General features: G+C 49.3%; 1 protein-coding gene across 1 annotated transcript in view; it reads right to left on the bottom strand.

Annotated features, from left to right (window-relative positions):
- Positions 1 to 5,379: 5,379 nt before the first annotated feature.
- GPR32 (G protein-coupled receptor 32) overlaps positions 5,380 to 16,437 on the bottom strand; it is a 33,822-nt gene continuing 22,764 nt past the window's right edge. The window contains 2 exon segments of the mRNA XM_009232950.4: positions 5,380 to 5,415; positions 5,418 to 6,447. Coding sequence (XP_009231225.4) covers positions 5,380 to 5,415; positions 5,418 to 6,447 — 1,066 coding nt within the window.

The following is a 16,437-nucleotide window of genomic DNA, read 5'->3' as shown; positions in this document are numbered from 1 at the left end:
AGCTACTTGGGAGGCTGAGGCAGGAGATATTGCTTGAACCCGGGAGGCAGAGGTTGGAGTGAGCCATGATCGCGCCACTGCACTCCAGCCTGGGTGACAGAGCAAGACTCTGATCTCCCCTCAACCAAAAAAAAAAAAAAAAAAAAAAAAAAGAGCTAGTTACAGGCAGCAGCAATTAGATCGCGTTTGTTGGATCATTTGGTGATCACCCATCTGCATTATTCATCTCTGGATTCCCTAGAGGCGAGGGTGGTGTGTAGCTTCCTCGCTGGCCCCTGGAACACAGCAGGCACTTGATAAATAATTGACGAGTGATCATTAAGGAGGACAATCTCTCCTTTGTCATCTGAGGATGGATTCATTCATTTAGTGTAAAATTATGCATTGAGCCCATATCATACGCCAGACACTATCCTAAGCGCTGGGGATACCGCAGTGATGAAGACAGTCAAATGCCTCTGACCAGGCACAGTTCACGCATATGACATGAGACCATTCCTCACCCAAGGAGGTGGCCCAGAACTTTCAGCCCCTTTTTGCCACCTCTTTTTTGTTTTGTTTTGTTTTGTTTTGAGACAGAGTCTCACTCTGTTGCCTAGGCTGGAGTGCAGTGGCACGATCTCAGCTCACTGCAACCTCCGCCTCCCAGGTTCAAGCGATTCTCCTGCCTCAGCCTCCTGAGTAACTGAGCGTACAGGCACCTGCCACCATACCCAGCTAGTTTTTGTATTTTTAGTAGAGACGGGGTTTTACCATGTTGGCCAGGCTGGTCTCCAACTCTTGACCTCAGGTGATCCACCTGCCTCAGCCTTCCAAACTGCTAGGATTTCAGGGATGAGCCACCGCACCCAGCCCGCCAACTTCTTTTTGCATACCCTGGAGAGTGCCCTTCAACTCTCCTAGTCCCCAGGCTCCTACCTTCTGGCTCCCTGAGACCCTCCCAACAAATCCCAGTCCCCTGTCACCTTGTGCTGTGTCTGAGGGTGAGGCAAGGTGAAGGGGCTTTCTCTGCTCCGTCGTCAGTCCCAGGCAGCCGCCAGCCTCGAGCCCACGTTAAAGGTAGGGGGCTAATGGCAGGAAGCTAGCTGTGAGTTTTGGAGCAGATAAATGTCCAGGAAAGAATCTTGAGCAAGAGCTTCAGAGATCACTATCAGTCCGGGAAATGTCACCAGATGTGGGCCCTAATAATAGGCCCCAGGGGCTACAGGCTTGGGGGATAAGGAGGAGGCGGGTGCCAGGGAGATCCTTCCACAAGGCCATTCCAATTCTCCTCTGCCTCCTTGTGTTAATGAAATTTGTTAAGAGATACAAAACACTGAAAACTTCTTGCGGCCGGGCTCAGTGGCTCACGCCTGTGATCCCAGCACTTTGGCAGGCCAAGGCGGGTGGATTACCTGAGGTCAGGAGTTCAAGACCAGCCTGGTCAACATGGCAAAACCCTGTCTCTACTAAAAATACAAAAATTAGCCAGACATCATGGTGGGTGCCTATAATCCCAGCTACTTGGGAGGCTGAGGCAGGAGAATCACTTAAACCTGAGAAGCGGAGGTTGCAGAGAGTCGAGACTGAGCTACCGCACTCCGGCCTGGGTAACAGTGAGAATAATCAAGAACAAAAGCAGAACAAAACCAAAAAAACTTCTTGGCACATAGTAGGTGCTCAAGCATTGTTAGCTCTCTATTGTTAATACTGCTCTCATTATTATTATTATTATTACTTTTTTTTTTTGAGATGGAGTCTCGCTCTGTCACCCAGGCTGGAGTGCAGTGGTGCGATCTTGGCTCACTGCTAGCTCCGCCTCCCGGATTCATGGTATTCTCCTGCCTCAGCCTCCAGAGTAGTTGAGACTACAGGCGCCCGCCACTATGCCCGGCTAATTGTTTTTAATTTTTAGTAGAGACGGGGTTTCACCATGTTAGCCACGACGGTCTCGATCTCCTGACCTCATGATCCACCCTCCTCGGCCTCCCAAAGTGCTGGGATTATAGCTGTGAGCCACCATGTCCTGCCTGTTGCCATTGACAAGTATGATGTACTGTACACAATTATATGTGCTATGCTTTTATACGACTGGCGGTCAAGTAGGTCTGTGTACACCAGCATCAGCACAAACATTAGAGTAACGCCTTGAGCCACTCCATTATGATAGCTACAACATCACTGGGCAACTGCAGTCTTAGCTCCATTATAATCGGTGGGGCCGCCGTCGGATGTGCGGTCTGTCATTGACAGAAACCTCGTTATGCTGTGCATGGCTTTATTCCCTCAGGAGAATGCCGTGGCCTCAGCGGGAACATTTCACTGACTCTAAGACACATCATGTCTACAGGTGTCACCAGAAAGACAAGACACCGCCTAAAAAATACAATCCAATGCTTTTTTAATTTTCTTTTTATTTTTCTTTTTTGAATCAGAGTCTTGCTCTGTCACCCAGGCTGGAGTGCAATGGTGTGACCTCACCTCACTGCAACCTCCGCCTCCTGGGTTCAAGCAATTCTCCTGCCTCAGCCTCCCGAGTAGCTGGGATTATAGGCATGCACCACCACTCCCGGCTAATTTTGTATTTTTAGTAGAGATGGGATTTCTCCATATTGGTCAGGCTGGTCTCAAACTCCCGACCTCAGGTGATCCGCCCGCCTTGGCCTCCCAAAGTGCTGGGATTACAGGCTTGAGTCACCCTGCCCAGCCCAGGAGTTAATTTTTTTTAAGGTGCCTCTGTGCTTCCTGGCACTCAGTCACTGTGTCATTTAATCCTCTGCTCATCCAGAAGATGGAAACATTTGTTCCTATTTTACAGATTTGGGGGCAAATGAGTCTCTGAGAGGTGGAGTTCTCACGGCAAGTCATGGCTGCAGTACAGTGATGAGCTCTTGGCTCACTGCAACGTCTGTCTCCCAGATTCAAGTGATTCTCCTTCCTCAGCCTCTGGAGTAGCTGAGACTACAGGTTCCTGCCACCACGTCTGGCTAATTTTTGTATGTTTCGTAGAGACGGGGTTTCACCATGTTGGCCAGGCTGGTCTCAAACTCCTGACCTCAAGTGATCTGCCTACTTCAGCCTCCCAAAGTAATAGGATTACAGGCATGAGCCACCGCACCTGGGCAGATTTACTTCTTTGAATCATGAGCAAGTGGTGTGACAGCTTCTGGATTGCATGACATTTTTCTTTTGCCTCCACCTAGAGCCAAGGGAATGGTCTGTTGTGACCAGGGACCACTAGGACTTCAATCTCCAGAAAAGAGTATTGTTCACATGCACCAGTTTGTTTTTTGGGGGGTTTTAAGTAACAGAAAACCTGACTCCAACTGGCTTCAACAATAAGGAAATTTATTAAGTCACTTTACACAAGTTCCAGAGGTTGGCACGTAATTAATAGTTAAGGGGTAGATTCAGCTGTTGCAGGAGAGACACAAAATAACAGTGGCTTCAGTGAGCTAGGATTTGAAACCTCCCTTTTCACAACCTGGGTGTAAGAATCTCAGGGCTGGCCTAGGGACTCCCTGGGGACACGGTCGCTTTCCATCAGGGCTGCTGTGGCAGATTACACAAATGGCCCCCGTTCTGCACACCTTCCTGCATACGTGCTCCTTAGCAATGTCACTCTTCAGATTTTCCCATCAAGGTGTGGAGTCTCTTTCCTCACACCTGGAATCTAAGCCAGGCTCGTGACTTGCTTTTTGACCAGTAGCTTGAGTGCTAGTCACCTTGTGCAAAGTTCTGAGCCTCCGCCTCATACTTCCCTCACTCTTGGAACCCTCCCCAACCATCACACGAAAAAGCCAGCCTGCAGGATGATAAGAGCTATGTGGATTAGCCAATCCCATCACCCCGAGCCAGCCACCCTCCCAGAAGCAGAATCACTTAGGTGACCCACAGATGCATAAGAAACCCAGATGTCAGATGAGAAAACTACTCAGCTGAGCCCAGCCCAAATTGCTGATCCACAGAAATCATACAAGGTTATGAAGCCAGGTGTGGTGGCTCACATCTATAATCCCAACACTTTGGGAGGCTGAGGCAAGAGGATTGCTTGAGGCCAGGAGTTTGAGACCAGCCTGGGCAACATAGCAAGACTCCATCTTGACAAAAACTTTTTTAAAAAAATTAGCCAGGCGGGCTGGGCACAGTGGCTCATGCCTGTAATCCTAGCACTTTGGGAGGCTGAGGCGGGCAGATCACGAGGTCAGGAGATTGAGACCATCCTGACTAACATGGTGAAACCCCGTCTCTACTAAAAAAAAAATGCAAAAAATTAGCCGGGCGTGGTGGCGGGCGCCTGTAGTCCCAGCTACTCGGGAGGCTGAGGCAGGAGAATGGCGTGAACCCGGGAGGCGGAGCTTGCAGTGAGCTGAGATGGCGCCACTCCACTCCAGCCTGGGCAACAAAGTGAGATTCCGTCTCAAGGAAAAAAAAAAATTAGCCGGGCACAGTGGGGTATGCCTGTAATCCCAGCTACTCAGGAGGCTGAGGTGAGAGGACTACTTAAGCCTGGGAGATTGAGGTGGCAGTGAGCTATGATCACACCACTGCACTCCAACCTGGGCAACAGAACAAGACCCTATTAAAAAAAAAAGATATGTTTTTAAGCCTCTAAACTTTGAGGGTGTTTGTTGCACAACAAGAGCTAACTGGTATGTCTGCATTCTGGACAATAGAAAGGGGGAAATGGGGAAATGGAGGACAGGCCCCTTCCATTTAAGGGCCCTTCCAGGAAGTTACATTCATTGCTGCCACTTACATTTTATTGGCCAGAAGGCAGTCACATGGCTGTACTACATGCAAAGGATTCTGGGAAATGTAGTCTTTTTTTTCTTTTCTAGTTAAGCATGTGCCTCATTTGAAACAAACAGGAGTCTTACTACAAGGAAAGGGGAGGCCAGGCACTGTGGCTCACACCTGTAATCCCAGCATTTTGGGGGGCTGAGGCTGGAGGGTCATTTGAACTCAGGAGCTTGAGACCATCCTGGGCAAAATGATGAAACCCCGTCTCTACAAATTAGCCAGGCTTCGTGGCACATGCCTGTAGTCCCAGCTATTCGGGGGCGGGGGGCGGGAGGCAGGGGTGGTGGGGTAGGAGGATGGCTTGAGCCCTGGAGGTCAAGGCTGCAGTGAGCCGAGATTGTGCCACTGCACTCCAGCCTGGGTGACAAAATGAGACTCTGTCTCCAAAAAATAAAAAAGGAAAAAGATAAAAAGAAAGGGAAGAATGGACACTGGGGAATAAGTAGCTGTCTCTACCACAGAGCTTTAGATGAGGGGTTGCTGGAAGACTTCCTGAAAGAAGAGGCAGGATTTGGCAGGGTTTTAGAAGCCAGTCAAGGTAAGAGGCCACAAGCAAACTAAGAAGGATGGCTTCCAGCTTCCAGCTGAAGGCTTCCATCATTCCCTGGGGGCGTTGCCGTGGGGACGGGATGACTGAGAAACTCCTCCTCTCCAAACGCCCTGGCCAGGGCAGAAGGCAAAGACTGGAAAAACTTTTCTTGGAAATCTCTGCCAACGAAGACGTAGAGGAACGGGTTGAGGCAGTTGTTGACACAGCCCAAAGCAAAGCTAGCCTGGAGGATGAGCAGCATCCGGGGGTGGCAGATTTCCTTGAGCATCACCCGTCGCCACAGATGGACCAACAGCATCACATTAAATGGGGACCAGCAGATAAAGAAAGCGCTCACCAGCACCAGCAGCAGCCTCTTGGGACGGTTGGCGTGGACCCAGCCCTCCCGCAAGAGCTTGGCCCAGATGAGGTGGGCGCAGGTGCGTGTGATTGCTAAGGGCCCCAGGAAGCCCAGCAGGAAGTGGGCCATGATCACCGCCATTTGTCTCCCAAAGACCTCCTGAGTCCACATCTGGGCAGTCTCATTCTCCGAGTTGAACGCCAAGTAGCACTGCATACAGCCATTCCATTTTCTGGTTGTCCGGAATTTCAGGTGTGAAGAGCACAAGGCAGCGGCCAGGAGCCACACCCCGAAGGCCAGCCAGCTCGCCTGCTGCTCAGTGCGGTGGTTCAGGGCCCAGACGGGGTAGAGGACAGAAATGCAACGGTCCACAGAGATGAGGACCAGGAGGCAGTTACTGGCGGAGAAGGTGAGGAACACAAAACCGGTGTAGAGTTTGCAGGCCCACTTTCCGAGGAGACACTGCCTGGAGACAATATAGTACACAAAGATGGGCAGAAACAGTGAGAGCATGAAATCGGCAACGGCCAGGTGGAAGAAGCAGACGGTGGAGACTGTGCGGGCCACACGGAAGACAGTCATCCACAGCACCAGCCCATTGCCCAGTACTCCGACGACAAAGGACGCAGACAGGACAGCCACAGTCAGCGGGCGGAGGGACCCCACCTCCTCCGACAGGCATCTGGAAGCATTCATCTTCCTGGAACAGGCATGACCATGTGTCAGGGCCCCAGGCTGCCTGTCACTGCAGCCCCTGGTCCCCTCCAAGACCCCACTGATGATTTATTTCTCCATTTGATACTTTTTATGGAATGATTATTATTATTATTATTCTTTTAGAGACAGGGTCATGTTCTGTCACCCAGGCTGGAGTGCAATGGTACAATCATAGCTCACTGCAGCCTCCACCTCCTAGGCGCAAGAGATCCTCCCACCTCAGCTTCCTGGAGTAGCTGGGACTACAGGCACTTACCACCATGCCCGGCTAATTTTTTTAACTTTTTTTAATTTTTTTTTTTTTTTTGAGATGCAGTCTTGCTCTGTCTCCCAGGCTGGAGTGCAGTGGCCTGATCTCGGCTCACTGCAACCTAAACCTACCAGGTTCAAGCAATTCTCCTGCCTCAGCCTCCCAAGTAGCTGGAACTACACGCACACGCCACCACACCTGGCTGATTTTTGTGTTTTTAGTAGAGACGGGGTTTTATGATTTTGGCCAGGCTGGTCTCCAACTCCTGACCTCGTGATCCGCCCGCCTCAGCCTCCAAAATGCTAGGATTGCAGGTGTGAGCCATTGTGCCTGGCCTTAATTTTCTTTTCTGTAGAGATGGGGTCTTGCTGTGTTGCCCAGGCTGGACTTCAACTCTTGGCTTCAAGTGATCCTCCCACCTTGGCCTCCCAGAATGCTGGGATTACAAGTGTGAGTCATTGAGCACAGCCTGAATGCTTTTTATGACCCAATAATACTGTTCTTTTTTCTTTCTTTTTTTTTTTTTTTTTTTGAGACACAGTCTTGCTGTATTACCCAGGCTGGAGTGCAATGGCACGATCTCGGCTCACTGGACACAATAATATTGTTCTAAGTACCAGAGATAACTCATGTAACAAAACAAGCCCTCATGGAACTTACATCCCAGTGGGAGATGTCAGGTGTAATACATATAATAAATTAATTCATGATATACTGCTTTAGAAGATTACAAATGTTATGCAAAAATAATAAAGTGGAGGGGGCCAGGTGTGGAGGCTCATGCCTGTAATCACAGCACTTTGTGAGGCTGAAGCAGAAGGACTGGATGAAGTCAGGAGTTCCAGTCCAAGGTGGCCAACATAGTGAGACCCAGTCTCTACAAAAAATAAATAATTAAAAATTTTTTTGGCCGGGTGCAGTGGCTCACGCCTGTAATCCCAGCACTTTGGGAGGTCAAGGCAGGCAGATCACCTGAGGTCAGGAGTTCGAGATCAGCCTGCTCAACATGGCGAAACCCTGTCTCTACTAAAAATACAAAAATTAGTCGGGCATGGTGGCTCACACCTGTAATCCCAGGTATTTGGGAGGCTGAGAATCACTTGAAACTGGGACGTTGGAGGTTGCAGTGAGCCGAGATCAGGCCACTGCACTCCAGCCTGGGCGACAGAGTGAGACTCCATCTCCAAAAAATAAAATAAAAAAAATCAAGTTAACGAGAATTGAGAATGTGAGGGACAAGATAGAAAGCAGAAAGGAGCCACTGGTACATTAAACGGGGTGGTCAGGGAAGACCTCAATAAGAATATAACATTTGGCCAGGCTCGGTGGCTCATGCCTGTAATCCTAACACTTTGGGAGGCCAAGGCGGGAGGATCACCTGAGGTCAAGAGTTCAAGACCATCCTGGCCAACATGGTGAAACCCCGTCTCTACTAAAAACACAAAAAAAATAGCTGGGCGAGGTAGCACACACATGTAATCCCAGCTACTCAGGAGGCTGGGGCAGGAGAATCACTTTAACTCAGGAGGCAGAGGTTGCAGTGAGCCGAGATCACGCCATTGCACTACAGCATGGGCGACAGGGTGAGACTGTTTCAAAAAAAAAAAAGAATATAATATTCGAGCAAAGATTTGGAGGAAATGACAAAGTGAGGCACATACGTATCTGGAGGAAGAGCCCTTCAGGCAGAACCAGCAGCTTGTGCAAAGGTCCTGAGTCAGGATGGTGCCTGGAACGCTCAAGGAACAGCAGGGAGGCCGGTGTGGCTGGAGCCACGTGGCCAATGGGAAGAGAGGTGAGAGGTGAAGGCAGAGAGGGAAGCGGGCAGATGGAGCAGGACCCTGTGAGTCATAGTGCAGACTCTCCTGGCCTTTCCTGTGAGTGAGATGGGAGTTACAAGAGACTGTTGAGCAGAGGAGGAACAATATCTGACTTAGGTCTTAACAATCACTGTGGCTTTAAGGTTGAGACTAGACTGAGAGGGGTGGGATGGAAGCAGGAGGCCGGGAGGAGGCTGCTGCAGTAACCCAGGTGGGCAACGATGGAGATGGGGACCAGGCTGATGTCAGAGGAGGGGGTGGGAAGCAGATTCCAGGGTCAAGGTGGAGCTGGCTAGATTTGCTGCTGGACTGGATGTGTGAGGTGAAAGGGAGAGCAGTGTCGGGGTGACTGCAGGACTTTGTACTGGGATAGGGGAGACAGCAAGAGAGCAGGTTTGGGGTAAGACCAGGAGCCTGAGGTTGGTCACTTGACCTTTGAAATGCCTGTAAGACATCCCAGGGAAACTTCACTAAGGCAGCTGGATACTGGCGGCGAGATTACAGGAGGGTGGCCCGGCACGGTGGCTCACGCCTGTAATCCCAGCACTTTGGAAGGCCAAGGTGGGCGGATCACCTGAGGTCAGGAGTTCGAGACCAGCCTGGCCAACATGGCAAAACCCCATCTCTACTAAAAATACAAAAATTAGCTGGGTGTGGTTGCAGGTACCTGTAATCCCAGCTACTCGGGAGGCTGAGGCAGGAGAATCGCTTGAACCCAGGAGATGGGGGTTACAGTGAGACAAGATCGCACCACAGCACTCCAGCCTGGGTGACATAGTGAGGCTCTGTCTCAAAATTAAAAAAAAAAAAAATTACAGAGGGGTTCCTGGCTGGATACGGGCATGTGGGAGTCATTAGAATTTAGATGCCGGCAGGGCGCAGTGGCTCACTTTTCTAGTCCCAGCACTTTGGGAGACAGAGGCAGGAAGATTGTGTGAGCCCAGGAGTTCCAGATCAGTCTGGATAACATGACAAGACCTTGTCTCTACAAAAAAATACAAAAATAATTTAGATGCTATTTATGTCTTTGAGCCTGAAAATGACCTCCAAGGGTGAGGTACAGACAGAGAAGAGAGGTCTGGGGTTGAGGAAAGCTTGAGTTCACACAGCAGACAGGCATAGGTCGAAGCTCTAGTTGAGACACTGGATTATGACTGTGTGATCTCGGGCTCAAGGCTTCCCCCGCACCCCGAGCCTCCACATGCTCATCTGAGATAGGGGTGTAGAATCCTTGAATACCTCTCTCTCCTACTCCCCCAACACACACACCCAATTCATTACAAAGCCCTGTCGATTTTGCCTCCAAAAAGTCTCTTGCCTCTGTCTTCTATGTCCTGTCTCCATAGCCCTATCATCCAAGCACACAGCACCCCAGCTTTTTTTGTTGTTTGTTTGTTTGTTTGTTTGAGATAGGATCTCACTGTGTTGCCTAAGCTGGAGTGCAGTGGTACAATCTTGGTTCACTGCAACCTCTGCCTCTCAGGTTCAAGCAATTCTCCTGCCTCAGCCTCCTGAGTAGAGTAGTTGGGACTATAGGCACACATCCTGGGGACATGCCCAGCTAATTTTTATATTTTTAGTAGAGACGGGGTTTCACCATATTGGCCAGGCTGGTCTTGAACTCCTGACCTCAGGTGATTCATGCACCTCGGCCTCCCAAAGTGCTGGAGGTACAGGTGTGAGCCACTGTGCCTGGCCCTCAGCTTTATATTCATCTCCTACCAGCCACTCACCACCCTACAGCCAAAGTGATCATTTGAAACCCCAAACCGTGTAACCCCAGCACTGTGGGAGACCTAGGCAGGAGAATCACTTGAGGCCAGGGCTTCAAGACCAGTCTAGGCGGCAAGGCGAAACCCTGTCTCTACAAAATAAAAATAAATTGGCCAAATGGGGTGGCTTGCATTGTAATTCCAGCTACCTGAGAGGCTGAGGCACGAGATCACTTGAGCTCAGGAGGTTGAGGCTGCAGTGAACCATGATTGTGCCACTGCACTCCAGCCTGGGCAACAGAGTGAGACCCTGTCTCAGAAAAATACGGTTCAAACCAGACAACTACACTGTGGCTTTTCATTGCTTGTGGGATAAATACGAGTCTCCCCAACACCGCTGGTGAGAGCTGGGGCACCTGCCAGCCTCTCCAGACTTCTCTTGCACCTCCCCCCTCTTTGTGCGCCATATCCCAGCTTCCCTACCTTTGTCTCCATTGCCAAGATTCTCGTCTCCCTCCCACCCCAGGGCCTTTGTATGTGCCGCCCCTCTGCCTGGAACAGCTTTCTTTCCTCTGCTTTTTTTTTTTTTTTTAACTCATTCCTGCAATCTCAGTACAAATTTTACTTTCTCCCCAAAGCTTTTCCTGGCCCTTTTCAATCAGACCCTCCTATAGGAGCTTCTCTCCCATGAAGAGATGGTTACAGGCTGGGAACGGTGGCTCACACCTGTAATACCAGTACTTTGGGAGGCTAAGGTGGGAGGATCGCATGAGGTCGGGAGTTTCAGACCAGCCTGGCCAACATGGTGAGACCCCATCTCTACTAAAAATACAAAAATTAGCTGGGTGTGGCGGTGCATGCCTGTAATCTCAGCTACTTGGGAGGCTGAGGCAGGAGAATCGCTTGAACCCAGTAGGCGGAGTTTGGAGAGAACTATGATCATGCCACTGCACTCCAGCCTGGGTGATAGAGCAAGACTCTGTTCTCCCCCCGTTCCCCCCGAGCCCCCACAAAAAAAAGAGCTGGTTACAGGCAGCAGCAATTAGACCGCATTTGTTGGATCATTTGGTGATCACCCATCTGCATTATTCATCTCTGAGTTCCCTAGAAGTGAGACTGGTGTGTGGCTTGCTCCTGGCCCCTGGAATATAGCAGGCACTTGATAAATAATCGATGAGTGATCCATTAAGGAGGACAATCTCTCCTGCGTCATCTGAGGATGGATTCATTCATTTAGTGTAAAATTATGCATTGATTCATTTAGTGTAAAATTATGCATTGAGCCCAAATTGTACGCCAGACACTAGCCTAAGCGCTGGGGATACCGCAGTGATGAAGACAGTCAAATACCTCTGACCAGGCACAGTTCACGCACATGGCATGAGAACATTACTCACCCAGAGGAGGTGGCCCACAACTTTCAGCCCCTTTTTGCCACCTCTTTTTTTTTTTTTTGAGATGGAGTCTCACTCTATTGCCTAGGCTGGAGTGCAGTGGCACGATCTCAGCTCACTGCAACCTCTGACTCCTGGGTTCAAGCAATTCTCCTGCCTCAGCCTCCTAAGTAGCTGGGATTGCAGGCAGCTGCCACCACACCCGGCTGGTTTTTGTATTTTTAGTAGAGATGGGGATTCACCATCTTGGCCAGGCTGGTCTCGAACTCTTGACCTCAGGTGATCCACCTGCCTCAGGCCTCCCTAAGTGCTAGGATTACAGGGGTGAGCCACCGTGCCCAGCCCACTATCTCCTTTTTGTATACCCTGGAGAGTGCCCTTCAACTCTCCTAGTCTCCAAGCTCCTACCTCCTGGCTCCCTGAGACACCCACCCCCGCCAACAAATCCCAGTCCCCTGTCACCTTGTGCTGTGTCTGAGGGTGAGACAAGGTGAGGAGGCTCTGTCTCCGTCATCAGTCCCAGGTGGCCGCCAGCCTCAAGCCCACGTTAAGGGTAGGGGGCTAATGGCAGGAAGCTAGCTGTGAGTTTTGGAGCAGATAAATGTCCAGGAAAGAATCTTGAGCAAGAACCTCAGAGATCACTATCAGTCCGGGAAATGTCACCAGATGTGGGTCCTAATAATAGGCCCCAGGGGCTACAGGCTTGGGGGATAAGGAGGAGGCGGGTGCCAGGGAGATCTTTCTGCAAGGCCATTCCAATTCTCCTCTGCCTCCTTGTGTTAATGAAATTTGTTAAGAGATACAACACACTGAAAACTTCTTGCGGCCAGGCTCGGTGGCTCACGCCTGTGATCCCAGCACTTTGGGAGGCCAAGGCGGGTGGATTACCTGAGGTCAGGAGTTCAAGACCAGCCTGGCCAACATGGCGAAACCCTGTCTCTACTAAAAATACAAAAATTAGCCAGACGTCATGGTGGGTGCCTGTAATCTCAGCTACTTCAGAGGCTGAGGTAGGAGAATTGCTTGAATCTCAGAGGTGGAGGTTGCAGCCAGTCGAGATTGAGCTACTGCACTCCAGCCTGGGCGACAGAGTGAGATTCATCAAAAACAAAAACAGAACAAAACAAAAAAAACTTCTTGGCACATAGTAGGTGCTCAAGCATTGTTAGCTCTCATTATTCATACTGCTATAGTCCTGCTTCGATTAACATCAGGAATAAATTCTGAGAGACGCATCTTTAGGTGATTTCATCATTGTACAGATATCATAGAGTGTGCTTACACAAACCTAGGTGGGAGAGTCTGCTACACACCTGTGCCAGATGATCTAGCACAGGGGTCTAGGCCATAGCCCAGATGGGACCATCTATCTATTTTTTGAGACAGAGTCCCACTCTGTCACCGACACTGATGTGCAATGGCACAATCTCAACTCACTGCAACCTCTGCCTCCCAGGTTCAAGCGATTCTTCTGCCTCAGCCTCCAGAGTAGCTGGGATTACAGGCATGCACCACCACACCTGGATAATTTTTGTATTTTTAGTAGAGATAGGTTTTCACCATGTTGGCCAGGCTGGTCTCAAATGCCTGACCTCCAGTGATCCACCCACCTCAGTCTCCCAAAGTGTTGTAATCTCAGCTACTAGGAAGGCTGAGGCAGAAGAATTGCTTGAATCCAGGAGGCAGAGATGGCAGTGAGCCGAGATCACACTATTACACTCCTGCCTGGGTGACAGAGCAAGACTCCATCTCAGAAAAAGAAAAAATGTAAGACACAAACACACATCAGCCTGGGCCTACGCAGGATCATGATCATCGGCGTCGCTGTCATCCACCTCCACGTCTTATCCCACTGGAAGGTCTTCAGGGGCAATAACACCCTTGGAGCTGTCATCTCCTAGGATAACAGTGCTTTTTTTCTGGACACCTCCTGAAGGAGCTGCCTGAGGCTGTTTGACAGTTAATTTTTCCCTTTCTTTTTTCTTTTTTTTCCTTTTGAGGCAAAGTCCCACTCTGTTACCCAGGCCGGAGTGCAGTGGCACAGTCTCAGCTCACTGCAGCTTATGCCCCTCAGGCTCAAACGATCCTTCCACCTCAGCCTCCTGAGTAGCGGGAACTAAGGCACACACCACCACACTGGGCTAATTTTTAAATCTTTTTCTTTTTTGCAGAGACTAAGTCTCACTATATTGCCAAGGCTGGTCTCGAACTCCTAGACTCAAGCAGTTAACTTTTCTTTATAAGTAAAAGGAGTACACTCTAAAATAACAACAAAAACTATAGTACAGTGAATAAAGGCCAGCAGCGGTGCCTCACACATATTTCCCAGCACTTTGGGAGGCCAAAGTGGGTGGATCACTTGAGGTCAGGAGTTCGAGACCAGCCTGGCCAACATGGTGAAACCCCGTCTCTACTAAAAATACAAAAAGTATCCGGGCATGGTGGCGCATGCCTATAATCCCAGCTACTCAGGAGGCTGAGGCAGTAGAATCACTTGAACTGGGGAGGCAGAGGTTGCAGTGAGCAAAGATCGCACCACTGCACTCCAGCCTGGGTGACAGAATGAGACTACATCTCCAAAAAACAAACAAACAAACCTATATATAGTAAATACACACACCAGTAACATAGTTGTTTATTGACTTTTTTCTTTTTTTCTTTTTTGTAGAGACAGGGTCTCACTATGTTGCATGGGCTGGACTCGAACTTCTGGCCTCGAGCGATTGCCCTACTTCAGCCTCCCAAAGTGCTGGGATTACAGGTGCGAGCCACCATGTCCTGCCTGTTGCCATTGACAAGTATGATGTACTGTACACAGTTATATGTGCTATGCTTTTATATGACTGGTGGTCAAGTAGGTCTGGGTACACCAGCATCAGCACAAACATTAGAGTAACGCCTTGAGCCACTCCATTATGATAGCTACAACATCACTGGGCAACTGCAGTCTTAGCTCCATTATAATCGGTGGGGCCGCCGTCGGATGCGCGGTCTGTCATTGACAGAAACCTCGTTATGCTGCGCATGGCTTTATTCCCTCAGGAGAATGCCGTGGCCTCAGCGGGAACATTTCACTGACTCGCAGACACATCATGTCTACAGGTGTCACCAGAAAGACAAGATGTTGTAACCAAGCGAGTTAGAGAGAAACGCCACACTTTGAGACAAATTATGGAGTCCTTTATTAGCCGGTGACCGGGAGACAGCTAGCGCTTAGAATTCTCTCCGCCCCGAAGAAGGGGCTAGATTCTCTTTTATACTATGGTCTAAATGGGGGAGGGGGAGTTTAACTGAAGCAGTTTTACAAAAGCAGAACAGGCAAAAAGTTAAAAAATTAATTGGTTATAGAAGCAGTTACAAAAAATAAACAGTTCCAGGTGCAGGGGCTTAAACTATCACTAAGAGATAAATGCAGGGGCTTTTAGGTACCTTCCACCGAGCACACTCTCAGGAGCTGCTGGTACAGCCTGCCTCAATATCTTATCAGCAGGTGCATTCCTGGATGTGCTTGGAGTCAGCCTGCGCTAGTTATTCCCTTAAGGGGGATACTGGGGGCTGCAAGCAAAGAAACCAAAATGGAGTCTGTCCGGCTCTCTCTGCTAGGAGACAGTCACTCAGGTTAAAACAGGGTAAGGTATCACAAAGACACTGTCTAAAAAATACAATCCAATGCTTATTTTATTTTATTTTATTTTGTGAGTTGGAGTCTCACTCTGTCGCCCAGGCTGGAGCGCAATGGTGCGATCTCGGCTCACTGCAACCTCCACCTCCCAGATTTAAGCGATTCTCCTGCCTCAGCCTCCCAAGTACCTGGGATTACAGGTGGGTATCACCTAGCCCAGCTAATTTTTGTATTTTTAGTAGAGACGAGGTTTCACCATATTGGCCAGGTTTGTCTCAAACTCCTGACCTCAGGTGATCCACCTAAGGCCGAAGCAGGCGGATCACTTGAGGTCAGGAGTTCAAGACCAGCCTTGCCAACATGGTGAAACCTCCATCTTTACTAAAAATACAAAAATTAGCCAGGCATGATGGCACACACCTGTAGCCCCAGTTACTCGGGAGGCTGAGGCAGGAGAATTGCTCGAACCCGGGAGGCAGAAGTTTGCAGTGAGTTGAGATCGCACCACTGCACTCCAGCCTGGGCAACAGAGTGTAACTCTGTCTCAATAAATAAATGAATAAATAAATAAATAAATAAATATTTCAGCATCAATTTCCAAAACAAAGGACTCCCTTAAAAGAAATACAGTTACCAGGCATGGTGGCTCATTCCTGTAATTTTAGCACTTTGGGAGGCCGAGGCAGGCAGATCATTTGAGGTCAGGAGTTCAAAACCAGCCTGGACAATGTGGTGAAACCCCATCTCTACTAAAAATACAAAAAACAAATTAGCCGGGTGTGGTGGCAGATGCCCGTAATCCCAGCTACTCGGGAGGCTGAGGTAGGAGAGTTGCTTGAACCCGGAAGGTGGAGGTTGCAGTGAGCAGAGATTGTGCCACTGCAGTGCAGCATAGATGACAGAGAAAGACTCCGTCTCAAAAAAAAAGAAAGAAAGAAAAATATAATTTTATTACCACATCCCCAGAATAGCAATAATTCCAATTCCTTAGCACACACACACACAAACACACAAGTCCCTCAATGTTTACATTTCCAATTGTCCCATAACAATTATAAAGATTTTGGGGAAGGGCGTGTCTTAACTCTTCCAGATCACTTTTGGACTCAGAATCATCAATGTCCGTATATTTCTATACACTGCCATCCTCTGTAGCATCTAGATCAGGGGGATTGGCAAACTTTTTCTGTAAAGTGACACAGAGGAAATATTTTGGGCTTTTCGTGCCCGAGGGCCTGTGTCAAGCAGTC

The sequence above is a fragment of the Pongo abelii genome, chromosome 20, assembly GCF_028885655.2.
Source record: "Pongo abelii isolate AG06213 chromosome 20, NHGRI_mPonAbe1-v2.0_pri, whole genome shotgun sequence".
NCBI classification, from domain to species: Eukaryota; Metazoa; Chordata; class Mammalia; order Primates; family Hominidae; genus Pongo; species Pongo abelii.
The sequence above is the reverse complement of the archived record's forward strand: the minus strand, read 5'-3'. Positions and strand labels throughout refer to the sequence as shown.